At 43.1% G+C, this 27741-nt stretch overlaps 1 protein-coding gene across 31 annotated transcripts in view; it reads right to left on the reverse strand.

Moving 5' to 3' along the window:
- The window catches only part of LOC110501039 (CUGBP Elav-like family member 2), a 227764-nt gene that overhangs the window by 15547 nt on the left and 184476 nt on the right, over positions 1-27741 (reverse strand). For 11 of the 31 annotated variants that reach the window (XM_036957414.1, XM_036957410.1, XM_036957413.1 and 8 more), the window contains 3 exons: positions 16726-16956; positions 15733-15796; positions 6878-7009 (listed from right to left, as the gene is read on the reverse strand). In XM_036957414.1, coding sequence (XP_036813309.1) covers positions 6878-7009; positions 15733-15796; positions 16726-16956 — 427 coding nt within the window. The remainder of the gene's footprint in view (positions 1-6877; positions 7010-15732; positions 15797-16725; positions 16957-27741) is intronic. The other 20 variants (XM_036957420.1, XM_036957423.1, XM_036957421.1 and 17 more) reach the window with 3 other exon arrangements.

Raw genomic sequence — 27741 nt, forward strand, 5'->3', positions numbered from 1 at the left:
AGAGCAGAATAAGAGAAAAGCAGAGAGAGAGAGAGCAGAATAAGAGAAAAGCAGAGAGAGAGAGAGCAGAATAAGAGAAAAGCAGAGGGAGAGAGAGCAGAATAAGAGAAAAGCAGAGAAAGAGAGAGAGCAGAATAAGAGAAAAGCAGAGAGAGAGAGAGAGAGCAGAATAAGAGAAAAGCAGAGAGAGAGAGCAGAATAAGAGAAAAGCAGAGGGAGAGAGAGCAGAATAAGATAAAAGCAGAGAGAGAGATAGCAGAATAAGAGAAAAGCAGAGGGAGAGAGATAGCAGAATAATATAAAAGCAGAGAGAGAGAGAGCAGAATAAGAGAAAAGCAGAGAGAGAGAGAGAGAGCAGAATAAGAGAAATGCAGAGAGAGGGAGAGAGAGAGCAGAATAAGAGAAATGCAGAGAGAGAGAGAGAGCAGAATAAGAGAAAAGCAGAGAGAGAGAGAGAGCAGAATAATAGAAAAGCAGAGAGAGAGAGAGAGAGCAGAATAAGAGAAAAGCAGAGAGAGAGATAGCAGAATAAGAGAAAAGCAGAGAGAGAGAGAGAGCAGAATAAGAGAAAAGCAGAGAGAGAGAGAGAGCAGAATAAGAGAAAAGCAGAGAGAGAGAGAGCAGAATAAGAGAAAAGCAGAGGGAGAGAGAGCAGAATAAGAGAAAAGCAGAGGGAGAGATAGCAGAATAAGAGAAGAGCAGAGAGAGAGAGAGCAGAATAAGAGAAAAGCAGAGGGAGAGAGAGCAGAAAAAGAGAAAAGCAGAGGGAGAGATAGCAGAATAAGAGAAAAGCAGAGAGAGAGAGAGAGCAGAATAAGAGAAAAGCAGAGAGAGAGAGAGCAGAATAAGAGAAAAGCAGAGAGAGAGAGAGAGCAGAATAAGAGAAAAGCAGAGAGAGAGAGAGCAGAATAAGAGAAAAGCAGAGAGAGAGAGAGCAGAATAAGAGAAAAGCAGAGAGAGAGAGAGAGAGAGCAGAATAAGAGAAATGCAGAGAGGGAGAGAGAGAGAGAGCAGAATAAGAGAAATGCAGAGAGAGAGAGAGCAGAATAAGAGAAAAGCAGAGGGAGAGAGAGCAGAATAAGAGAAAAGCAGAGGGAGAGAGAGCAGAATAAGAGAAAAGCAGAGAGAGATAGAGAGAGCAGAATAAGAGAAAAGCAGAGAGGGAGAGAGAGAGAGAGCAGAATAAGAGAAATGCAGAGAGCAGAATAAGAGAAAAGCAGAGAGAGAGAGATAGCAGAATAATAGAAAAGCAGAGAGGGAGAGAGAGAGAGAGCAGAATAAGAGAAAAGCAGAGAGAGAGAGAGCAGAATAAGAGAAAAGCAGAGAGAGAGAGAGCAGAATAAGAGAAAAGCAGAGAGAGAGAGAGCAGAATAAGAAAAATGCAGAGAGAGAGAGAGCAGAATAAGAGAAAAGCAGAGGGAGAGAGAGCAGAATAAGAGAAAAGCAGAGAAAGAGAGAGAGCAGAATAAGAGAAAAGCAGAGAGAGAGAGAGAGAGCAGAATAAGAGAAAAGCAGAGAGAGAGAGCAGAATAAGAGAAAAGCAGAGGGAGAGAGAGCAGAATAAGAGAAATGCAGAGAGAGAGAGAGAGCAGAATAATAGAAAAGCAGAGAGAGAGAGAGAGAGCAGAATAAGATAAAAGCAGAGAGAGAGATAGCAGAATAAGAGAAAAGCAGAGGGAGAGAGATAGCAGAATAATATAAAAGCAGAGAGAGAGAGAGCAGAATAAGAGAAAAGCAGAGAGAGAGAGAGAGAGCAGAATAAGAGAAATGCAGAGAGAGGGAGAGAGAGAGCAGAATAAGAGAAATGCAGAGAGAGAGAGAGCAGAATAAGAGAAAAGCAGAGAGAGAGAGAGAGCAGAATAATAGAAAAGCAGAGAGAGAGAGAGAGAGCAGAATAAGAGAAAAGCAGAGAGAGAGATAGCAGAATAAGAGAAAAGCAGAGAGAGAGAGAGAGCAGAATAAGAGAAAAGCAGAGAGAGAGAGAGAGCAGAATAAGAGAAAAGCAGAGAGAGAGAGAGCAGAATAAGAGAAAAGCAGAGGGAGAGAGAGCAGAATAAGAGAAAAGCAGAGGGAGAGATAGCAGAATAAGAGAAAAGCAGAGAGAGAGAGAGCAGAATAAGAGAAAAGCAGAGGGAGAGAGAGCAGAAAAAGAGAAAAGCAGAGGGAGAGATAGCAGAATAAGAGAAAAGCAGAGAGAGAGAGAGAGCAGAATAAGAGAAAAGCAGAGAGAGAGAGAGAGCAGAATAAGAGAAAAGCAGAGAGAGAGAGAGAGCAGAATAAGAGAAAAGCAGAGAGAGAGAGAGCAGAATAAGAGAAAAGCAGAGAGAGAGAGAGCAGAATAAGAGAAAAGCAGAGAGAGAGAGAGAGCAGAATAAGAGAAATGCAGAGAGGGAGAGAGAGAGAGAGCAGAATAAGAGAAATGCAGAGAGAGAGAGAGCAGAATAAGAGAAATGCAGAGAGAGAGAGAGCAGAATAAGAGAAATGCAGAGAGAGAGAGAGCAGAATAAGAGAAAAGCAGAGGGAGAGAGAGCAGAATAAGATAAAAGCAGAGAGAGAGATAGCAGAATAAGAGAAAAGCAGAGGGAGAGAGATAGCAGAATAATATAAAAGCAGAGAGAGAGAGAGCAGAATAAGAGAAAAGCAGAGAGAGAGAGAGAGAGCAGAATAAGAGAAATGCAGAGAGAGGGAGAGAGAGAGCAGAATAAGAGAAATGCAGAGAGAGAGAGAGAGCAGAATAAGAGAAAAGCAGAGAGAGAGAGAGAGCAGAATAATAGAAAAGCAGAGAGAGAGAGAGAGAGCAGAATAAGAGAAAAGCAGAGAGAGAGATAGCAGAATAAGAGAAAAGCAGAGAGAGAGAGAGAGCAGAATAAGAGAAAAGCAGAGAGAGAGAGAGAGCAGAATAAGAGAAAAGCAGAGAGAGAGAGAGCAGAATAAGAGAAAAGCAGAGGGAGAGAGAGCAGAATAAGAGAAAAGCAGAGGGAGAGATAGCAGAATAAGAGAAGAGCAGAGAGAGAGAGAGCAGAATAAGAGAAAAGCAGAGGGAGAGAGAGCAGAAAAAGAGAAAAGCAGAGGGAGAGATAGCAGAATAAGAGAAAAGCAGAGAGAGAGAGAGAGCAGAATAAGAGAAAAGCAGAGAGAGAGAGAGCAGAATAAGAGAAAAGCAGAGAGAGAGAGAGAGCAGAATAAGAGAAAAGCAGAGAGAGAGAGAGCAGAATAAGAGAAAAGCAGAGAGAGAGAGAGCAGAATAAGAGAAAAGCAGAGAGAGAGAGAGAGAGAGCAGAATAAGAGAAATGCAGAGAGGGAGAGAGAGAGAGAGCAGAATAAGAGAAATGCAGAGAGAGAGAGAGCAGAATAAGAGAAAAGCAGAGGGAGAGAGAGCAGAATAAGAGAAAAGCAGAGGGAGAGAGAGCAGAATAAGAGAAAAGCAGAGAGAGATAGAGAGAGCAGAATAAGAGAAAAGCAGAGAGGGAGAGAGAGAGAGAGCAGAATAAGAGAAATGCAGAGAGCAGAATAAGAGAAAAGCAGAGAGAGAGAGATAGCAGAATAATAGAAAAGCAGAGAGGGAGAGAGAGAGAGAGCAGAATAAGAGAAAAGCAGAGAGAGAGAGAGCAGAATAAGAGAAAAGCAGAGAGAGAGAGAGCAGAATAAGAGAAAAGCAGAGAGAGAGAGAGCAGAATAAGAAAAATGCAGAGAGAGAGAGAGCAGAATAAGAGAAAAGCAGAGGGAGAGAGAGCAGAATAAGAGAAAAGCAGAGAAAGAGAGAGAGCAGAATAAGAGAAAAGCAGAGAGAGAGAGAGAGAGCAGAATAAGAGAAAAGCAGAGAGAGAGAGCAGAATAAGAGAAAAGCAGAGGGAGAGAGAGCAGAATAAGAGAAATGCAGAGAGAGAGAGAGAGCAGAATAATAGAAAAGCAGAGAGAGAGAGAGAGAGCAGAATAAGATAAAAGCAGAGAGAGAGATAGCAGAATAAGAGAAAAGCAGAGGGAGAGAGATAGCAGAATAATATAAAAGCAGAGAGAGAGAGAGCAGAATAAGAGAAAAGCAGAGAGAGAGAGAGAGAGCAGAATAAGAGAAATGCAGAGAGAGAGATAGCAGAATAAGAGAAAAGCAGAGAGAGAGAGAGAGCAGAATAAGAGAAAAGCAGAGAGAGAGAGAGAGCAGAATAAGAGAAAAGCAGAGAGAGAGAGAGCAGAATAAGAGAAAAGCAGAGGGAGAGAGAGCAGAATAAGAGAAAAGCAGAGGGAGAGATAGCAGAATAAGAGAAAAGCAGAGAGAGAGAGAGCAGAATAAGAGAAAAGCAGAGGGAGAGAGAGCAGAAAAAGAGAAAAGCAGAGGGAGAGATAGCAGAATAAGAGAAAAGCAGAGAGAGAGAGAGAGCAGAATAAGAGAAATGCAGAGAGAGAGAGAGCAGAATAAGAGAAAAGCAGAGGGAGAGAGAGCAGAATAAGAGAAAAGCAGAGAAAGAGAGAGAGCAGAATAAGAGAAAAGCAGAGAGAGAGAGAGAGAGCAGAATAAGAGAAAAGCAGAGAGAGAGAGCAGAATAAGAGAAAAGCAGAGGGAGAGAGAGCAGAATAAGAGAAATGCAGAGAGAGAGAGAGAGCAGAATAATAGAAAAGCAGAGAGAGAGAGAGAGAGCAGAATAAGATAAAAGCAGAGAGAGAGATAGCAGAATAAGAGAAAAGCAGAGGGAGAGAGATAGCAGAATAATATAAAAGCAGAGAGAGAGAGAGCAGAATAAGAGAAAAGCAGAGAGAGAGAGAGAGAGCAGAATAAGAGAAAAGCAGAGAGAGAGATAGCAGAATAAGAGAAAAGCAGAGAGAGAGAGAGAGCAGAATAAGAGAAAAGCAGAGAGAGAGAGAGAGCAGAATAAGAGAAAAGCAGAGAGAGAGAGAGCAGAATAAGAGAAAAGCAGAGGGAGAGAGAGCAGAATAAGAGAAAAGCAGAGGGAGAGATAGCAGAATAAGAGAAAAGCAGAGAGAGAGAGAGCAGAATAAGAGAAAAGCAGAGGGAGAGAGAGCAGAAAAAGAGAAAAGCAGAGGGAGAGATAGCAGAATAAGAGAAAAGCAGAGAGAGAGAGAGAGCAGAATAAGAGAAAAGCAGAGAGAGAGAGAGAGCAGAATAAGAGAAAAGCAGAGAGAGAGAGAGAGCAGAATAAGAGAAAAGCAGAGAGAGAGAGAGCAGAATAAGAGAAAAGCAGAGAGAGAGAGAGCAGAATAAGAGAAAAGCAGAGAGAGAGAGAGAGCAGAATAAGAGAAATGCAGAGAGGGAGAGAGAGAGAGAGCAGAATAAGAGAAATGCAGAGAGAGAGAGAGCAGAATAAGAGAAATGCAGAGAGAGAGAGAGCAGAATAAGAGAAATGCAGAGAGAGAGAGAGCAGAATAAGAGAAAAGCAGAGGGAGAGAGAGCAGAATAAGAGAAAAGCAGAGGGAGAGAGAGCAGAATAAGAGAAAAGCAGAGAGAGAGATAGAGAGAGCAGAATAAGAGAAAAGCAGAGAGGGAGAGAGAGAGAGAGCAGAATAAGAGAAATGCAGAGAGCAGAATAAGAGAAAAGCAGAGAGAGAGAGATAGCAGAATAATAGAAAAGCAGAGAGGGAGAGAGAGAGAGAGAGCAGAATAAGAGAAAAGCAGAGAGAGAGAGAGCAGAATAAGAGAAAAGCAGAGAGAGAGAGAGCAGAATAAGAGAAAAGCAGAGGGAGAGAGAGAGAGAGCAGAATAAGAGAAAAGCAGAGAGAGAGAGAGCAGAATAAGAGAAAAGCAGAGAGAGAGAGAGCATAATAAGAGAAAAGCAGAGAGAGAGAGAGCAGAATAAGAAAAATGCAGAGAGAGAGAGAGCAGAATAAGAGAAAAGCAGAGGGAGAGAGAGCAGAATAAGAGAAAAGCAGAGGGAGAGAGAGCAGAATAAGAGAAAAGCAGAGCGAGAGAGAGAGCAGAATAAGAGAAAAGCAGAGGGAGAGAGAGCAGAATAAGAGAAAAGCAGAGAGAGAGATAGCAGAATAAGAGAAAAGCAGAGAGAGAGAGAGAGCAGAATAAGAGAAAAGCAGAGGGAGAGAGCAGAATAAGAGAAAAGCAGAGAGAGAGATAGCAGAATAAGAGAAAAGCAGAGAGAGAGAGAGCAGAATAAGAGAAAAGCAGAGAGAGAGAGAGCAGAATAATAGAAAAGCAGGAGAGTGAAGAAGAGGAATAGACGGAGAGAAGAGTGTCTCAATGTGACCTAGATGAGCCATCTCCTCCAGAAAACTCCTGACTGCTGTCTGTCTGTCTCTAGTCACCAGACCCTGGCCACGTCCAGAGATCACACACGACACATAAAGGTGCCAACAACCATCCCTCCCTCCAAACAACTCCACTGCACTTAAGGTTCCCGTGTCTCAGAGGGCTTGTGAAGCGAAGAGACGAGTCACTTTAAAGGCACAACAAATCCACACAAACAACCACACACACCCACCCACAGACAACTCTCAGTGCGAAAACCGATCACAGACGACATTGAGCTATAGTACTTATTACACACAACGCGGAATGATATGGCCGTATAGGTGTGCACGTCACATGACACGGTGAGGAGGTGAAGTGCTGTCAGACACAGACACGCAGGCAGGCGCCGGGACGGACACGGCATGGGGTCTCCATGGTAACAACAACACGACGCATGAACAAGAGATGGCGGACACACACCATGGAGCGATATCTTGTGGGTGTTGACGGCAATGACTACGACGAAGATAATGACGGTGATGATGATGAAGATGGTTTGATCATCAGCAATGATGACGAAGAGGATGGTATTGCTGACGACAGTGAAAAGGATGGTGGTGGTAGGACAGGAGGGCAGGTGTCCCCCGCGTTTGACCCCCCCCCCCCCCTCTGAAGCGGCGTTACCTGGGCTGGCCAGCGCTCCGAGGGAGGCCGCGTTGGAGGACAGGGGGTTTGCGTTGGGGCCGGCTGAGTTTTGGGCCGCCGCTGCTGCCGCTGCTAAAGTGGCCAGGTTCTGCAACTGCAGAGCACTCATACCTGGAGGAGAGGAGCCAGAGAGGGTGTTGTCAAACCTGGGGACCACGTCTGGACCGCATCCGAAACCGGGTGCTAACCGCGTGGGCGCCGAAGAAGAGGCGTCTACTCGGGTTGACAAGCTGAATGTTACTCATGAATGGTGGTTGAGGTGGAAAGTGCTATATAAATACAATACTATCGTACCATCTTAGTTCACTTTTCGGGGGGGGGGGGGGGGGGGGGGGGGGGGGGGTATGACCAATCCAAGACAGAGGTGATCCTGACAACTGTGGACCACAGACAGACATGGACAGGCTGGACTTAAACTCCTGCAAGGGGGAAGAGAGATGGCACTGGCAACCGCCTGTCCAAGCTCTTCCATAAACACCTGTGGAACATCTCTAGACGTCATCTACCCTACTTTGTCTAGCTTCCTGTTTGATTCTATTGTTGTCTTTTACAGATAACAACGTGTAATATAACAAGGCATTTGGACTCTACATTAACATAGAGCTTTGTTCTCTCTGTGCCGTGAGGTTTCTGGAGGCAGTAAATAATGTACAGTATGCAACTCTAGTCTAGTATGTAGGCTAACTGTAGCCTGGTTTACTCATTAGCTACATGGCATTAGCATATGGGCCATCACTTAGGCATAATTAATGAGGCCATGCCAGCTTCTGACTGATGTTAAAGTAACGACCATTAAACACCTGTAGGGGTGGTCAACCTCGCACCCTGCACTGTGTGTGACAGTAGCGTGTGTGTGTGAGAGAGAACGTGTGTATGTGAACAGTTAGAGAGTGTGTGTGTGTGTGTGTGTGAGAGAGAAAGTGTGTATGTGAGCAGTTAGTGTGTGTGTGTGTGTGTGTGTGCGTGAGACAGAGCGCGTGTGTGTGAATAGAGAAATATGGCGTAGTAGATTGGACATATGCTGAAGTGCTGTTTAGCTTACTGAGAGACAGCTGGTCAAGGCTCCATAAGGCAGACAGACTCACTCTGTAGGACAGAGCAATGAAGCCCCAACGACCAACTCACAGAGAGAACTACGCCCGTTTATAGAACACTCCTGTGGACCCAGGAAAAAGGGGCGGACACCTTGTCAAATGCGAGGTATGTGTCGTATATACAGTCTGAATGTATATACAGTACCATGAATACACACAATACACACACACACACACAACATCACATGAACGAGACACCATGAAGAAGATTTTGGCACCTGGGTGAATGGTTAAAGGGCGTTAGGATGATTATTTTTCCACTAACAGTTTTCATTGGACGAGATGGCTCAACCCAGTATGACCAATAAAGAGAAGGCGCTAGTATGATTGGTTAGTGAGGTGCTCGTGTCCCGATTGGCCCGTCTGACAGCGTGGAAGAACAAGCGTTGAAATCTTCTGTCTTCTCTTCTTCCGGGAACAGCCTGATCAGAATGTTCCGTTTCTGTGGTTGCCGTGACGACCGGCCTGGACAGGAGGTGTGTGTGTGTGTGTGACGCAGTCACAGTGCAGACTTCTCATGCGATAAACAACACGTGTACATCCGCCAGCTGTCTGTTGTTGCCTGCTCATATATTTGCTGTTGTCTACTCATATACATGCTGTTGCCTGCTCATATACATGCTGTTGTCTACTCATATACATGTTGTTGTCTACTCATATACATGTTGTTGTCTACTCATATATATGTTGTTGTCTACTCATTTACATGTTGTTGTCTACTCATATACATGCTGTTATTTACTCATATACATGTTGTTATCTACTCATATACATGTTGTTATCTACTCATATACATGCTGTTGTCTACTCATATACATGTTGTTGTCTACTCATATATATGTTGTTGTCTACTCATTTACATGTTGTTGTCTACTCATATACATGTTGTTATCTACTCATATACATGTTGTTGTCTACTCATATACATGTTGTTGTCTACTCATATACATGTTGTTGTCTACTCATATACATGTTGTTGTCTACTCATATACATGTTGTTGTCTACTCATATACATGTTGTTGTCTACTCATATATATGTTGTTGTCTACTCATTTACATGTTGTTGTCTACTCATATACATGTTGTTGTCTACTCATATACATGTTGTTGTCAACTCATATACATGTTGTTGTCTACTCATATACATGCTGTTGTCTACTCATATATATGTTGTTGTCTACTCATATACATGCTGTTGTCTACTCATATATATGTTGTTGTCTACTCATATACATGTTGTTGTCTACTCATATACATGTTGTTGTCTACTCATATACATGTTGTTGTCTACTCATATACATGCTGTTGTCTACTCATATACATGCTGTTGTCTACTCATATACATGTTGTTGTCTACTCATATACATGTTGTTGTCTACTCATATACATGTTGTTGTCTACTCATATACATGTTGTTGTCTACTCATATACATGTTGTTGTCTACTCATATACATGCTGTTGTCTACTCATATACATGTTGTTGTCTACTCATTTACATGCTGTTGTCTACTCATAAATATGCTGTTGTCTACTCATATACATGTTGTTGTCTACTCATATACATGCTGTTGTCTACTCATATACATGTTGTTGTCTACTCATTTACATGCTGTTGTCTACTCATAAATATGCTGTTGTCTACTCATATACATGTTGTTGTCTACTCATATACATGTTGTTGTCTACTCATATATATGCTGTTGTCTACTCATAAATATGCTGTTGTCTACTCATATACATGTTGTTGTCTACTCATATACATGTTGTTGTCTACTCATATACATGTTGTTGTCTACTCATATATATGCTGTTGTCTACTCATATACATGTTGTTGTCTACTCATATATATGCTGTTGTCTACTCATATACATGTTGTTGTCTACTCATATACATGCTGTTGTCTACTCATATACATGCTGTTATTTACTCATATACATGTTGTTGTCTACTCATATACATGTTGTTATCTACTCATATACATGTTGTTGTCTACTCATATACATGTTGTTGTCAACTCATATACATGTTGTTGTCTACTCATATACAGTGCCTTGCGAAAGTATTCGGCCCCCTTGAACTTTGCGACCTTTTGCCACATTTCAGGCTTCAAACATAAAGATATAAAACTGTATTTTTTTGTGAAGAATCAACAACAAGTGGGACACAATCATGAAGTGGAACAACATTTATTGGATATTTCAAACTTTTTTAACAAATCAAAAACTGAAAAATTGAGAATTATTCAGCCCCTTTACTTTCAGTGCAGCAAACTCTCTCCAGAAGTTCAGTGAGGATCTCTGAATGATCCAATGTTGACCTAAATGACTAATGATGATAAATACAATCCACCTGTGTGTAATCAAGTCTCCGTATAAATGCACCTGCACTGTGATAGTCTCAGAGGTCCGTCAAAAGCGCAGAGAGCATCATGAAGAACAAGGAACACACCAGGCAGGTCCGAGATACTGTTGTGAAGAAGTTTAAAGCCGGATTTGGATACAAAAATATTTCCCAAGCTTTAAACATCCCAAGGCGCACTGTGCAAGCGATAATATTGAAATGGAAGGAGTATCAGACCACTACAAATCTACCAAGACCTGGCCGTCCCTCTAAACTTTCAGCTCATACAAGGAGAAGACTGATCAGAGATGCAGCCAAGAGGCCCATGATCACTCTGGATGAACTGCAGAGATCTACAGCTGAGGTGGGAGACTCTGTCCATAGGACAACAATCAGTCGTATATTGCACAAATCTAGCCTTTATGGAAGAGTGGCAAGAAGAAAGACATTTTTTAAAGATATCCATAAAAAGTGTTGTTTAAAGTTTGCCACAAGCCACCTGGGAGACACACCAAACATGTGGAAGAAGGTGCTCTGGTCAGATGAAACCAAAATTTAACTTTTTGGCAACAATGCAAAACGTTATGTTTGGCGTAAAAGTAACACAGCTCATCACCCTGAACACACCATCCCCACTGTCATACATGGTGGTGGCAGCATCATGGTTTGGGCCTGCTTTTCTTCAGCAGGGACAGGGAAGATGGTTAAAATTGATGGGAAGATGGATGGAGCCAAATACAGGACCATTCTGGAAGAAAACCTGATGGAGTCTGCAAAAGACCTGAGACTGGGACAGAGATTTGTCTTCCAACAAGACAATGATCCAAAACATAAAGCAAAATCTACAATGGAATGGTTCAAAAATAAACATATCCAGGTGTTAGAATGGCCAAGTCAAAGTCCAGACCTGAATCCAATCGAGAATCTGTGGAAAGAACTGAAAACTGCTGTTCACAAATGCTCTCCATCCAACCTCACTGAGCTCGAGCTGTTTTGCAAGGAGGAATGGGAAAAAATGTCAGTCTCTCGATGTGCAAAACTGATAGAGACATACCCCAAGCGACTTACAGCTGTAATCGCAGCAAAAGGTGGCGCTACAAAGTATTAACTTAAGGGGGCTGAATCATTTTGCACGCCCAATTTTTCAGTTTTTGATTTGGTACAAAAGTTTGAAATATCCAATAAATGTCGTTCCACTTCATGATTGTGTCCCACTTGTTGTTGATTCTTCACAAAAAAATACAGTTTTATATCTTTATGTTTGAAGCCTGAAATGTGGCAAAAGGTCGCAAAGTTCAAGGGGGCCGAATACTTTCGCAAGGCACTGTACATGCCTTTAACCTCAGAAAATAATCTCCATTTCCCAAAAAATACAGTTCTGTTCTTCACTTCACAACCTGGACATTATAAATATATTTAGTAGCACATTTTGAAAAACTTGTTCCAACCAGTCATCCTGATAAACAACATCATTCTTGTAAAACACATCTATCTCTATAAGACAATGTCTAATCTTATTAGCATAGCCCTTTTTAAGAAACTCATTTGTCACAGAGTGCTTAATTGGTAAGGAAAACTCCTAAAGGAGAAAGAAACCTGAAGAGGAACAAGACAGACCCGAGAATAGCTCATCTTCTTCAGTCTGACCATTGTTTCACACTAACACTCCGATAAAGCATGATGAAAGCCACGGTATGTGCTGTGTTAGAAGTAGTCCCTATGCTATTGCATAACACACTGTATTTTTCCACTCTGCGGATGGAGGGCAGCGCTGTCGAGTGGCTTTGTCACTTTGTGGGTTTAGAGTGGAGCGGATGACTCAATCAGGCTCGGCTGAGTGGAGAGACACTGATCTGACCCTACACTCTATACACTCAGTCAGTCAGTCAGACACACACACAGATGGGAGGCCTAATGCCACTTAATCAAGCGAAACAAGTTATAACACCATTCCCAAGAGCAGGGGTGTTCAACTCCCACCCTACGAGGTGCAGAGCTGGCTGGTGTTCTGATCTGCCTAATCATTAATTGCACCCAATCAGTCCCTGCTTAGAGGGCAACAATGGAACAAGGCAGTGGAACTGGCTTCAAGGTCCAGAGTTGAGTTTGACGGCCCCGGAGGATGACTAAGACTAGGAGACACAGCTATTTGTATGTGACAAATAAAATTGGATTTGATTTGGTTTGACTAGAGAGCAGAACAGAAGACTCATCAACGCTACCAGTTTACCATCACTTTAATGTGGACAGAACAGCTATCTATAATATCAAACCTCTCTACTGTACCTGTTCATAAAGACTGAGATCTAAGGAAGCTATTCATGTACAATGGCTACACTTCGTCTGGAATGTGAAACAGCAGAGAGCACCTGTCCTGAAAATGCAACATTTACAGTTGAAGTTGACATACACTTAGGTTGGAGTCATTAAAACTAGTTTTTCAACCACTCCACACATTTCTTGTTAACAAACTATAGTTTTGGCAAGTCGGTTAGGACATCTACTTTGTGCATGACACAAGTAATTTTTCCAACAATTGTTTACAGACAGATTATTTCACTTATAATTCACTGTATCACAATTCCAGTGGGTCAGAAGTTTACATACACTAAGTTGACTGTGCCTTTAAACAGCTTGGAAAATTCCAGAAAAATGATGTCATGGCTTTAGAAGCTTCTGATAGGCTAATTGACATAATTTCAGTCAAGGAGGTGTTCCTGTGGATGTATTTCAAGGCCTACCTTCAAACTCAGTGCCTCTTTGCTTGACATCATGGGAAAATCAAAAGAAATCAGCCAAGACCTCAGGAAAATTGTAGACCTCCACAAGTCAGGTTCATCATTGGGAGCAATTTCCAAATGCCTGAACCACGTACCACGTTCATCTGTACAAACAATAGTACGCAAGTATAAACACCATGGGACCACGCAGCTGTCATACTGCTCAGGAAGGTGATGGGTTCTGTCTCCTAAAGATTAACGTACATTGGTGCGAAAAGTGCAAATCAATCCCAGAACAACAGCAAAGGACCTTGTGAAGATGCTGGAGGAAACAGGTACAAAAGTATCCTTATCCACAGTAAAACGAGTCCTATATTGACATAACTTGAAAGGCCACTCAGCAAGGAAGAAGCCAATGCTCCAAAACCACCATAAAAAAGCCAGACTACAGTTTGCAAAAGCACATCGGGACAAAGATCGTACTTTTTGGAGAAATGTCGTCTGGTCTGATGAAACAAAAATGTAACTGTTTGGCCATAATGACCATCGTTATGTTTGGAGGAAAAAGGGGGAGGCTTGCAAGCCAAAGAACACCATCCCAACCGTGAAGCACGAGGGTGGCAGCATCGTGTTGTGGGGGTGCTTTGCTGCAGGAAGGACTGGTGCTCTTCACAAAATAGATACACCATGAGGGATGAAAATTCTGGGGATATATTGAAGCAACATCTCAAGACATCAGTCGGAAAGTTAAAGTTTGGTCGCAAATGGGTCTTCCAAATGGACAATGACCCCAAGCATACTTCCAAAGTTGTGGCAAAATGGCTTCAGGACAACAAAGTCAAGGTCTTGGAGTGGCCATCACAAAGCCCTGACCTCAACCCTATAGAACATTTGTGGGCAGAACTGAAAAAGCGTGTGCGAGCAAGGAGGTCTACAAACCTGAGTCAGTTACACCAGCTCTGTCAGGAGGAAGGGGCCAAATGTCACCCAACTTATTGTGGGAAGCTTGTGGAAGGCTACGTGAAAAGTTTGACCCAAGTTAAACAATTTAAAGGCAATGCTACCAAATACTAATTGAGTGTATGTAAACTTCTGACCCACTGGGAATGTGATGAAAGAAATAAAAGCTGAAATAAATAATTCTCTCTACTATTTTTCTGACATTTCACATTCTTAAAATAAAGTAGTGATCCTAACTGACCTAAGACAGGGAATTTTTACTAGGATTAAATGTCAGGAATTGTGAAAAACTGAGTTTAAATGTATTTGGCTAAGGTGTATGTAAACTTCCGACTTCAACTGTATCAGAAAGAGGAAGCTCCAGTATTGGGGCTATACAGCTGGCAGGCTGTGCTGTGTACTCTGGGCTGTATAGCTTTAGGGAGCCTCTGTATGCCGCCTGGGCTGAGCTGGGCTGGGGCTCTATCGTAAGCGCTAGCTAGCTAGCTGGCTCTAATTGAATGCTCATTGGGGTAATTGAGCCTCTCACAGCTCTCCGACTCCTCATGCTGAAGACTGGGACCAGATGTCACTGAGCTGTCTCACATCTACTGCCAATCACGTACGGTTGCCCAGCGACAGATGGACGGCCAAAAGGATTCCGGAATGCAGCCGCGATTTCGCTTCCAGTTCCAAGTCCCTGAGCGTTTCTGTAGGTAGGTGTGTGTGTGTGTGTGTGTGTGTGTGTGTGTGTGTGTGTGTGTGTGTGTGTGTGTGTGTGTGTATGAGAGAGAGCGTTCTAACAGCCGTTCACTGAGGTAAAACATCCTCAGAGCCCATCCTCACTCAACTACACCACATCAACCAACATTACTGTCTCTTAAAAATGTTCCCAAGTCCAGAACGCTCAACCCACCTATTTTGCAAGACACAGATACGCATTTTAAAAACTTGAGCCAATGAGCTTACTACTTTAGGAATACATTATTTCTGCCCTGCAACAACCAGTTCCTGAAATCCGTCGAGTTTTGCACTACTTATTAGAATGCCTTTTTTCCTTCAGTGGTGCTGGCAATTACAGTACTCCTGTGCCGATAGCTGCTATAAATATTCCCCCTCTGCCTCTCTCTGTCAGCCAGCTAAACAGTCTACAATTAGGAGCTGACAGCTTACTGAGCACCCAAGGAGAGGGAGAGAGCGAGAAAGAGAGAGAGAGGGAGGGAGAAAGAGAGGGTGGGAGTGAGGCGGCAAGAGGGAGAAAGGCAGGGCGTAGGAGGACGGGAGAAAGGGGGGGGGGGGGGGGGGTATGACAGGGTGGGGGATTCAGAGAAAGCAATTGAAGGAAAGAAGGAGAGGAGATACAGAGACAAAGGAGCGGGACAAAGAGGATAAAGGATGGAGAGAGATAGGTGGGAGTGTGTGTAGGAGAACATGCAGAGGAAAAGACAAAGGTGACCAGCAGGGGGAAACAGTGAGCAGAGCTCCTCTCTCATCTCTCTCTATTTTCCTTCTGTGTTGCCTTAGTGCCGGACTAAACATCCCTCCTTTGAGGCCTGGTACACTCTTCTGTCCTGATGGATAACAGACTCAAGACAAATCTGAACAACAGCGACATCTCAGAAAACGAGTTGCTGCATTGTTTCTACAATATTACTCTGTGTGTGTGTGTGTGTGTGTGTGTGTGTGTGTGTGTGTGTGTGTGTGTGTGTGTGTGTGTGTGTGCATCTACATGACTCACCTGCCATCTGTTGGATCCCACTGAAGGCTCCAAGGTTACTGGAGGAGGTGGCCTGCTGGAGCAACTGAGGGAGAAAGAAAGAGAGGAGCGATAGAGAGATAGATAGAGAGATAGATAGATAGAGAGATAGATAGGAAAATAATAAAAGAGAGAGAAACAGAGTGAGGAGGAATGATTGGAAATACAAACAGTGATCACCCTCACTATCTTTTCTCTGCTTAGTATCTTCATGATCTTGGTAGCATTACTGCATGTGGGCTATAGGCTATATAAACATTGATTATGACATCTACTACTGTGCATCTAACCACTGAGTCCCTGAGACATGTACAATTTCAGAATAGAACACAGAGTAACTGTAAAAAAAAAACCTCAAAGGCTTATGTACATTTACTGCCGTACATATACAACTTTGTACACCTAGTACACCTATTTACACGTTTACAGTTTCAGGAAAGATCCTAGCTGTGATGAAGGGGACTCAAGGAAGAGTAGACTGGTCTGTTTCAGAGAGTTTGGGGACAGAAGGTTTCAGAGTGAAAGAGGGAAGAGGATCAGTTCTGAAAGAGGCTACCGGAGGAAGGGGGTCCTAAGAATGAATTGAGAGGGGGGTTCTGAAATGCTATAAAGTACTGAAGAAGGGAGGGGGAATGAGGCTTCTGAACACCACGTGCCAATCTGTCAATCAATCACCGCTGTGACCCAATAGGATGACAATTTTAGACATGGGAAAGACCTCTTATTGGATCGCACCAGCGATTGGCCCCGCCCATTGAACCTTGACCCCTATGATTCAAAGGCCTCATTTCCCTGTCACGGCTACACCCCCTGACAGAGGGAGAAGGAGGGGGGAGTGGACTCTTAAGGGAGAGGAGAGGGGGAAAGGGGTAGGAAGCAGGGTCTGACTCTCTGGGGGTGTGGACGTGGGGGGTGGGGAGTCGGCGGTTGGCGACGGCAGGGAGGGTAGTGGGGGGCGGGGAGGGTGGCACTGACTGCGGCGGCGACGGATGCGTTGGCTGCGGGGCTGCAGTAAGGGGTGGGCGACGCGGCGTGTCCTCTTACAGCCAGATACTGCGGGGTGAGGCCGCCCAGCCCTGTCAGACTCCCCCAGGTGGTGGCGTTGTTGAGCTGCTGCATCTGCTGAGCCAGCTGCTGCTGCAGGCGTCGCTGCTCCTTGTCCTTCTGCGTGTCGGCAAACTTCACCACGATGGGAGACGAGCAGCCCTGAGGGAGGGAGGAGGGAGGGTGGGGGAGAAGGGGGAGACAGGGTTCAGTATTGCACAAGGAATTTTCTAAATTCATATTCAAATTACACCAACATTTAATTGGTTTCACAAGAAATTGGTTACAAACTAAACCTAACACAACATAGGTACAATGCAAGCTGACACACATGTAACACGACACTAACAAGCACACACAACTAAGGGGAAGGGACTAGCTTCCCATAAGGGCCAGTTATCTTACAGTCCACAATGGGTTTATTTCCACAGAAAGCGATTTCCTGAGTTCTAAAAGTATTTCATCATCTCACGGAGAGTGGGAGTGGGGAAAAGAAAGAGTGAGATGAAGAAGGACGGGGAGACGGAGGTAGAGAGAGAGAACAGAGATGGTCAGAGCGACGGGGAAACGGAGGTAGAGAGAGAGAACAGAGATGGTCAGAGGGACGGGGAGACGGAGGTAGAGAGAGAGAACAGAGATGGTCAGAGGGACGGGGAGACGGAGGTAGAGAGAGAGAACAGAGATGGTCAGAGGGACGGGGAGACGGAGGTAGAGAGAGAGAACAGAGATGGTCAGAGGGACGGGGAGACGGAGGTAGAGAGAGAGAGAACAGAGATGGTCAGAGGGAAAGGGAGACAGAGGTAGAGAGAGAGAACAGAGATGGTCAGAGGGACGGGGAGACAGAGGTAGAGAGAGAGAACAGAGATGGTCAGAGGGATGGGGAGACGGAGGTAGAGAGAGAGAACAGAGATGGTCAGAGGGACGGGGAGACGGAGGTAGAGAGAGAGAACAGAGATGGTCAGAGGGACGGGGAGACGGAGGTAGAGAGAGAACAGAGATTTCGAGAGCTTAGAGAGAAAATGAGAGAATCAGAGCATTGTGTCTGTAAATGAGGTACATGTGTTTCTGTATGTGTGTGTGTGTCCTCTACGTGTGTGTGTTTGTGTCTTTGCTGGTGACAGTACTGTTTGATTCTGAATCTTGGATAACAGCTTGGATAAGGAAAAATAATTTGGTACTGGTAAATAGTCTGGTCATTGTTATTTTATTGTGTTACTTTTTATTACATGTTTTACCTTGTTTATTTAGTAAATATTTTCTTCACTCTTTCTTGAACTGCATTGTTGGTTAAGGGCTTGTAAGTAAGCATTTCACGATAAGGTCTACCTGTTGTAGTAACAAATAACTTGCGCACACACACACGCACACACACACACACACACACACACACACACACACACACACACACACACACACGCTAAACAGTGAGCTGTAACAAAAAAGACACAGCAGAGGTGATTTAACTACAGAGGACACTAAACCACAGACATTATAATCTATCATATCACACCAGTACATTACTCAAAGCCTAACTGGGGAGGAAAACCTGCTCAAACACACACAATCTGCCACGGGAGAATAAAAGGCTTTTAATTGAAACATTTGGTTGGAGGCGAGTTTTCAGACTCAGTTAGGGAGTTTGTGACGGGGTTTGGCTCATACTGTGTTCGCCATCCTAACCAGATGGCATATATATATCACCTCTCTATCATACTATAGGGCTGGCCTGTGTGTCTGTCTGAGTGACTGTCTGAGTGTGGGTGTGTGTGTCTCTCACTGTGTGTTCATTTCTGAGGGTTTGACTGTATCTATCAGCCGATGAACATGTCTCTTTAGCTGAAGGCAGCTCAGCCATATTTACTGCCTCTCTCCAGCACCTATTTCCTCCCTTCATTCTGACGAGCAGACGAGAGATAAAGAAGGGAGAAAATTGCATTCGGAGGAGAGTCAGTCAGGGGGCCTCTTGTGTTAGAGCGTATTCCCCCTGGAGACGGGGCTCCCTCTCCCTCTCCCTCTGCTAAATATCTCATTACTCCAGCTGACACCCAGCAGGCCTGGAAAACACGGCCCAGAATGAGAGGCCGATCCTGGGAGGGGGTGGAGGGGCAGGGGCCATAGAGCTCCAGAGACTGATACTTGAGTGATTTGGGCTAAATCATGGCTTTTCTCTAAGGGGGGATTTCTGACCTGAGTTTAGAATGCGTAAATATAACATAATTCCCTTTTGATGCACTTCTCTCTCATTGCATATTCTGACCTTGAACTTGAGCATGAGAACAGCATGCTACTCACACGCTATTAGTTTGGGGTGGAGATGAAATGAAGGTGTGGCGGAGGTGTGTCTGCAGATACGCCGTAGTCTGACCTCGACTTAATTCCCAAATGATTCCACCACTTTCGCACGCAAATAAAGTCTAGTGAACCTACCGGTTCCAAGTGGAAAAAGCAACTACTTTCTTTTTTCCCCCGATAGAAATAACACCGTTCTCCATGCACTCGAATTTACAACTTGATAAGAGCTATTGATAAGAGCTATTGATAAGAGCTATTGATAAGAGCTAGGTAAATGAGTCATACATTTGGATAAGGGTATCGTAAGTATAAATGACACTTGTTGATCCATTTAACCTTATAATCACTGAAGACAAATGTGAAACCATACATAACGGCAGCAAATGTAAGCACATCAACACATAACTTTCCCACAGTAAAGTTTATGAAAGGCTGAGCCTTGTAACTTGTAGGGATGGGCACTCTCGAATATCTTAATTATAGGCTACCCCGACTTACTCTAGTTCCATCATGTTAAACATTATCCACTGTCAATGTTGACTGCCAGTAGACATAATAACCACACATATTCAACTATTGTTAGTTCCCTTCAGTTGGTATAGCCGACATTATCATTCCATTTAATGACATTGTTTTGTTTACCTTCATTTGCTTCCTCTGCAAATGCCGTCACGGCCCTGTGGTTGTTGCGGAGGCTCATTAGTACCAGTTGATAATATTTTTTTTTTTAAATACATTTATGCTAATTAAATGGTTATATGGAGTGGAGCGCAGACCAAGCCGTAACCCAAAGCATACTTGTCCGTGTCATCCCATAACCTGGTCTCAGAGCATTTCATATTATTCTGAAGGTAAATCCTTTTTGTATGGTATGTATTCATTTGTGGCTGTCCATCACCTGTTTCGTATGATACTGTATGTTACGAATGACATGTTACGAATTTGCAAAAGGTAAAATATGGTACGAATTTAAGTAAGTAAATGTTACGATTTTGCAAAAGGTATAATATGTTACGAATTCTAGCTAGGTGGCTAACGTAAGCTAGCCGGCTAATGTTAGCTAGGCTAGGGGTTAGGGTTAAGAGTTCGGTTAAAGGGTTAAGGTTAGGGTTCGGGGAAGGGTTAGCTAAATAGCTAAATAAGTAGTATGTAGTTGAAAAGTTGCTAATTAGCTTAAGTTATCCGTGAAGAGATTTCAACTCGAATCTTTGGGTTGCTAGACGTTCGCGTTATACGTCCGACAAAATATACTACTTTTGTTTTTGTCTTAAGTAACCATACCAAAAAGTAAAAAATCATACTAATTTGGGGGTCCCGGATGTACTTTCACTATGCTACGTTTAGTCTATAAGACCAGGCTGCATCCCACAGTTCCATGATTAGTGCAGCAAGGCAATAGACGAGGGTATAGCCTACTATTATACACTATTCTCCCTATTATAATTATATGTACACTAATCTTCCAACATTACCATGGGTTAAAGAATGTGGCAATTTTCAGAACAAATCAAACCACCGTTTTCTTTCCTTCATGCGTAACTCTAGTATCTCTAAACCTGTTTTTCATGTTTCATAAATACTTTCCTAAACCTAAATTAATCTACAAGACAAGAGTATTTTTAAATCTACCAATTGGTGCTGAAACTGAGACAAATACGTGTATATTGAGATGGCTTTCTTTCACTTATCCCAAATATTTTGAAACTGTTCTCTCAATATATTCTAGCCTGTCAACAAAATGTGAACTAAAAGGTTCACCGTATTTAAAGGGATGGTTTAAGAGAAATCTACTGAAAACCCTATTGAATATAAACTCCTCAAGACAATATGTTTGCCAGCAAGTGGGAGGGTTTTCAGAATGACATTTATTCACTGAGCGTAAGAGCGCATTACGAGACTGAATAAGGTATATCTGAACACCAAATACTGAGAAGTGCATAGGAGAGTCATACATTTTCTCTCTCTCTCTCAATTCAATTCAATTTAAGGGCTTTATTGGCATGGGAAACATAAGTTAACATAGCCAAAGCAAGTGAAGTAGATAATAAACAAAAATGAAATAAACAATAAAAATGAACAGTAAAAATTACACTCACAAAAGTTACAAAAGAATAAAGACATTTCAAATGTCATATTATGTGTAAATAGTTAAAGTACAAAAGGGAAAATAAATAAACATAAATATGGGTTGCATTTACAATGGTGTTTGTTCTTCACTGGTTTCCCTTTTCTTGTGGCAACAAGTCACACATCTTGCTGCTGTGATGGCACACTGGTAATTCACCATGTAGATATGGGAGTTTATCAAAATCAGGTTTGTTTTCTAATTTTTTGTGGATCTGTGTAATCTGAGGGAAATATGTGTCTCTAACATGGTCATACATTTGACAGGAGGTTAGGAAGTGCAGCTCAGTTTCCACCTAATTTTGTGGGCAGTGTCTTGTGGGCACTGCCTACAACGGCCTTTCTCAATAGCAAGGCTAAGCTCACTAAGTCTGTACATAGTCAAAGCTTACCTTAAGTATTGGTTAGTCACAGTGGTCAGGTATTCTTCCACTGTGTACTCTTTGTTTAGGGCCAAATACCATTCTAGTTTACTCTGTTTTTTTGTTCATTCTTTCCAATGGGTAAAGTAGTTATTGTTTTGTTTTCTCTGTGGGGTCTCTGTGTTTGTGTTTGTGAACAGAGCCCCATGACCAGCTTGCTTAGGGGACTCTTCTCCAGGTTAATCTCTCTGTAGGTGATGGCTTTGTTATGAAAGGTTTGGGAATCGCTTCCTTTTAGGTGGTTGTTGAATATAACAGCTATTTTCAGGATTTTTATCATTAGCGGGTATCGGCCTAATTCTGCTCTGCATGCGTTAACTGGTATTTTATGTTGTATACGGGGGATATTTGTTGCGGAATTCTGCGTGCAGAGTCTCAATTTGGTGTTTGTATCTTTTGTGAATTCTTGGTTGGTGAGCGGACCTCAGACCTCACAACCATAAAGGGCAATGAGTTCTATAACTGATTCAAGTTTTTTTTGCCAGATCCTAATTGTTATGTCGAATTTTATGTTCCTTTGATGTCATAGAAGGCCCTTCTTGCCTTGTCTCTCAGCTTGTTTCCAGCTTTGTGGAAGTTACCTGTGGCGCTGATGTCTAGGCCAAGGTATGTATAGTTTTTTGTGTGCTCTAGGGCAACGGTGTCTAGATGGACTTTGTATTTGTGGTTCTGGTAACTGGACCTTTTTTGGAACACCATTATTTTTGTCTTACTGAGATTTACTGTCAGGGCCCAGGTCTGACATAATCTGTGCAGAAGATCTAGGTGCTGCTGTAGGCCCTCTTTGGTTGGGGACAGAAGCACCAGATCATCAGAAAATAGTAGACATTTGACTTCAGTTTCTAGTAGGGTGAGACCGGGTGCTGCAGACTGTTCTAGTGCCCTCGCCAATTCTATGATACAGTAGAAGTCGGAAGTTTACATACACTTTAGCCAAATACATTTAAACTCAGTTTTTCACAATTCCTGACATTTAATCCTAGTAAAAATTCCCGGTCTTAAATCAGTTAGGATCACCACTTTATTTTAAGAATGTGAAATGTCAGAATAATAGTAGACAAAATTATTTATTTCAGCTTTTATTTAATTCACCACATTCCCAGTGGGTCAGAAGTTCACATACACTCAATTAGTATTTGGTAGCATTGCCTTTAAATTGTTTAACTTGGGTCAAACTTTTCACGTAGCCTTCCACAAGCTTCCCACAATAAGTTGGGTGAATTTTGGCCCATTCCTCCTGACAGAGCTGGTGTAACCGAGTCAGGTTTGTAGGCCTCCTTGCTCGCACACGCTTTTTCAGTTCTGCCCACAAATGTTCTATAGGGTTGAGGTCAGGGCTTTGTGATGGCCACTCCAATACCTTGACTTTGTAGTCCTGAAGCCATTTTGCCACAACTTTGGAAGTATGCTTGGGGTCATTGTCCATTTGGAAGACCCATTTGCGACCAAGCTTTAACTTCCTGACTGATGTCTTGAGATGCTGCTTCAATATATCCACATCATGATGCCATCTATTTTGTGACATGCACCTGTCCCTCCTGCAGCAAAGCACCCCCACAACATGATGCTGCCACCCCTGTGCTTCACGTTTGGGATGATGTTCTTTGGCTTGCATGCCACCCCATTTTTCCTCCAAACATAACGATGAAGACAGAAGACATTTCTCCAAAAAGTACGATCTTTGTCCCCATGTAGAGTTGCAAACCGTAGTCTGGCTTTTTTTATGGCGGTTTTGGAGCAGTGGCTTCTTCCTTGTTGAGTGGCCTTTCAGGTTATGTCAATATAGGACTCGTTTTACTGTGGATATAGATACTTTTGTACCTGTTTCCTCCAGCATCTTCACAAGGTCCTTTGCTGTTGTTCTGGGATTGATTTGCACTTTTCGCACCAATGTACGTTAATCTCTAGGAGACAGAATGCGTCTCCTTCCTGAGTGGTATGACGGCTGCATGGTCCCATGGTGTTTATACTTGTGTACTATTATTTGTACAGATGAACGTGGTACCTTCAGGCATTTGGAAATTGCTCCCAAGGATGAACCAGACTTGTGGAGGTCTACAAAAAAAATTCTGAGATCTTTTTAATTTTCCCATGATATCAAGCAAGTTTGAAGGTAGGCCTTGAAATACATCCACAGGAACACCTCCAATTGACCCAAATTATGTCAATTAGCCTATCAGAAGCTTCTAAAGCTTTGACATAATTTTCTGGAATTTTCCAATCTGTTTAAAGGCAGAGTCAACTTAGTGTATGTAAACTTCTGACCCACTGGAATTGTGGTACAGTGCATCATAAGTGAAATAATCTCTCCATAAACAATTGTTGGAAAAATTCCTTGTGTCATGCACAAAGAAAATGTCCTCACCGACTTGCAAAAAATATAGTTTGTTAACAAGTGGAGTGATTGAAAAACGAGTTTTAATGACTCCAACCTAAGTGTATGTAAATGTCCGACTTCAACTGTATATATGCTGAAGAGTGTGGGGCTTAAGTTGCATCCCTGTCTCACCCTGTGGGGTGTTTTTTTGCCTAATTTTAACCGCACACTTGTTGTTTGTGTACATGGGTGAATACATGGTCTGTTGTATGGTAATTTGGTAAAAAGCCAATTTGACATTTGCTCAGTACATTGTTTTCACTGAGTAAATGTACAAGTCTGCTGTTAATGATAATGCAGAGAATTTTCCTAAGGTTGCTGTTGACGCATGTCCCATGGTAGTTATTGAGGTCAAATTTGTCTCCACTTTGGATTGGGGTGATCAGTCCTTGGTTCCAAATATTGGGGAAGATACCAGAGCTAAGGATGATGTTAAAGAGTTTAAGTATAGCCAATTGGAATTTGTGTCCTGTATATTTTATAATTTCATTGAGGATTCCATCAACACCACAGGCCTTTTTGGGTTGGAGGGTTTGTATTTTGTCCTTTTGTTCATTCAATGTAATTAGAGTGGGTTCAATGGGTTCTGGTAGTCTTTAATAGTTGATTTTAAGATTTGTATTTGATCATGTATATGTTTTTGCTGTTTGTTCTGTTATAGAGCCCAAAATATTTGAGAAGTGGTTTACTCACACATCTCCGTTTTGGATAGATAACTCTTTGTGTTGTTGTTTGTTGAGTGTTTTCCAATTTCCCCAGAAGTGGTTAGAGTCTATGGAATCTTCAATTACATTGAGCTGGTTTCTGACGTGCTGTTCCTTCTTTTTCCATAGTGTATTTCTGTATTGTTTTAGTGATTCACCATCGTGAAGGCGTAGACTCAGGTCTTCTGGGTCTCTATGTTTTTGGTTTCTCAGTTTCTCAATTTCTTTCTTAGGGTTTTGCATTCTTCATCAAACCTTTTTTCATTGTTGTTAATTTTCTTCTGTTTTCTGTTTGAATTTTTTTAGATTTGATAGGGAAGCTGAGAGATTAAATATACTGTTTAGGTTTTCTACTGCCAAGTTTACACCAGTATTACAGTGAAACGTTTTGTCCAGGAAGTTGTCTAAAAGGGACTGAATTTTGTTGTTGCCTAATTGTTTTTTGGTAGGTTACCACACTACTTTCCTCCTACCTATATAATTTATTAATATTGTGCAGTTCCTTTGGCGTTGCTGCCTCATGATTGAGTATTGCTCTTTTCAAGTAGACTGTGATATTGCTGTGATCTGACAGGGGAGTCAATGGGCTGACTGTGAACGCTCTGAGAGACTCTGGGTTTAGGTCAGTGATAAAGTAGTCTACAGTACAACTGCCAAGAGATGAACTATAGGTGTACCTACCGTAGGAGCCTCCCATTGACTATGTACATACCCAACGTGCGACAGAGCTGCAGGAGTTGTGACCCATTTTTATTGGTCATGTTGTCGTAGTTGTGACAAGGGGGGCATATAGGGGAGGGAATGCTGTCACCTCCAGATAGTTGTTTGTCCCCCTGTGCTGAGGGTGTCAGGTTCTTGTCCAGTTCTGGCATTTAGGTCGCCACAGACTAGTACATGTCCCTGGGCCTGGAAATGACTGATTTCCCCCTCCAGGATGGAGAAGCTGTCTTCATTAAAGTATGGGGATTCTAGTGGGGGGATATAGGTAGCACACAGGAGGAAATTTTTCTCTGTTAAGATTTCCTTTTGAATTTCTAGCCAAATGTAAAATGTTCCAGATTTTATTAATTTAATGGAGTGAGTAAGATCTGCTCTATACCACATGAGCATACCCCCTGAGTTCCTTCCCTGTTCACACCTGGTAGTTTGGTGGATGGGACTACCAGCCCTCTGTAACCTAGAGGGCAACCAGTGGGTCCGTCTCCTCTATACCATGTTTCTTGTAGGATGACAATGTCTGTATTTCTGATTGATGGCAGATGACCTCAGGCCTTGGATATTCCAGGATGAGATAATGAAGGCTTTGTGTTTCATAAAGTGTCCAATGTTGTTAGTTGTGTGGTTTTGCCTCAGACCAGTAAGTGTGAGAGAGCCTGCTGAGCATCTGGTACATACCATTGGCTTGGGCTAGTGTAAGAGTGGGAGTTGGGCCTGTTTGCCTGATCACAGCCTGGGCGTATGTGTGACTTTCATGTTGAAGCCCTCTTTGCGGGAGTGGGGGGCATGGGGTGGGCAGGAGAGGCATAGGTCTGATCTGAAGGGGCCTAAATGGGGTATGGGCATGGTTGACTTGGTGAAGTGTTGATTGGTTGGGGTGTGGTGGATGTGGCTGGTGGGGCTGTGGGTCTTCTTGGCGTGGGTCCTCTATGTGTAGGTCCGGGAGGGGAGGGGGGTCCCACAGGCCTGGGAGAGTGTCTTGCTGGTCTGGGCGGGGTGTCTATTGAGCTGTTGCTCCTGTGTGGGGTGTTGGGGCTGCGGTTGAGGGGCGAAGGTGGGTACTGATGCCTTGTATAGGTGGACCTGGTCATAAAGGCTGTTCAAGTCCAGGGTGGAGTGGTGGGCCAGGTAAACATTTGGTTTTGAGGCAGAGTCACGGGAAAATACTTGCGTTTACCCCGCTGCATGGTAGCGGGGGGGGGGGGGGGGGGGGGTCTTCTCGTGGTAGCAGGGTGGAGATAACCACTTGTGCGTTGGGGAAAGTAGAAGAAGCTTTTTCATCACTCTCTTGAATCACTCTCTTGAGTGCTGTGGCCACCCCCGCAGAGAAGCTAGCAGAACAGCCCACCTCAGACCCTTACCATAGCCTCGACATCACAGCAGGACAGACAAATTAAGAACCCCAAGCCCAGTGGATCCCACCCCCTCTGAGCCCCCCCCCCCCCCCCGTCAGCCACCCTGATATCCCTCCTGACAATCCCCCCACACCCACTGAGGACATACACAAGCCACAGATTGTACTTCTTATGGACTCAAACGGGAAATATATACAAGAAAATAAGCTATTTATTTTCTCTCCCTCCCTCCCTCCCTCCCTCCCTCCCTCCCTCCCTCCCTCCCAATAAAACAGGGCTTAACATTAGTAGGATAAGAGCATCTGCTACATGGCTAAAATTTAAAAGATAAATGTAAAGAAGTAATAAAATGAATGGAAAAATATGTAAATGCAATAGATAGATGATAGATAGAATACTCTATAAGTATTCCTGAGTGGCGCAGCGGTCTATGCCACTGTATCTCAGTGCTAGAGGTGTCACTACAGACCCTGGTTCAATCCCGGGCTGTATCACAACTGGCCGTGATCGGAAGTCCCATAGGTGGTGCACAATTGTCCCACCGTCGCCTGGGTTAGGGGAGGGTTTGGCCGGAGTAGGCCGTCATTGTAAAATAAGAATTTGTTCTTAACTGACTTGCCTAGTTAAATAAGATGATGAAATGTAGCCTCATATGGTCAGTCAGACTTATACATATAAACGGGTTAAGTGACAATGGGGTTTCAGAAGGCCATGTGTTTTTGTGGTTCTGGATGGCCAGTTAGCTAGCAACAATGACAAGAAGCTACCATTTGGGAAAGTATATGGACACAAATTAGTGGATTCGGCTATTTCAGTCAAACCCGTGGCTGACAGGTGTATAAAATCGAGTGCACAGCCATTCAATCTACATAGTCAAACATTGGCAGTAGAATGGCCTTACTGAAGAGCTCAGTGATTAGGATGCCACCTTTCCAACAAGTCAGTTCGTCAAATTT

The sequence above is a fragment of the Oncorhynchus mykiss genome, chromosome 21, assembly GCF_013265735.2.
Source record: "Oncorhynchus mykiss isolate Arlee chromosome 21, USDA_OmykA_1.1, whole genome shotgun sequence".
Lineage (NCBI taxonomy): Eukaryota > Metazoa > Chordata > Actinopteri > Salmoniformes > Salmonidae > Oncorhynchus > Oncorhynchus mykiss.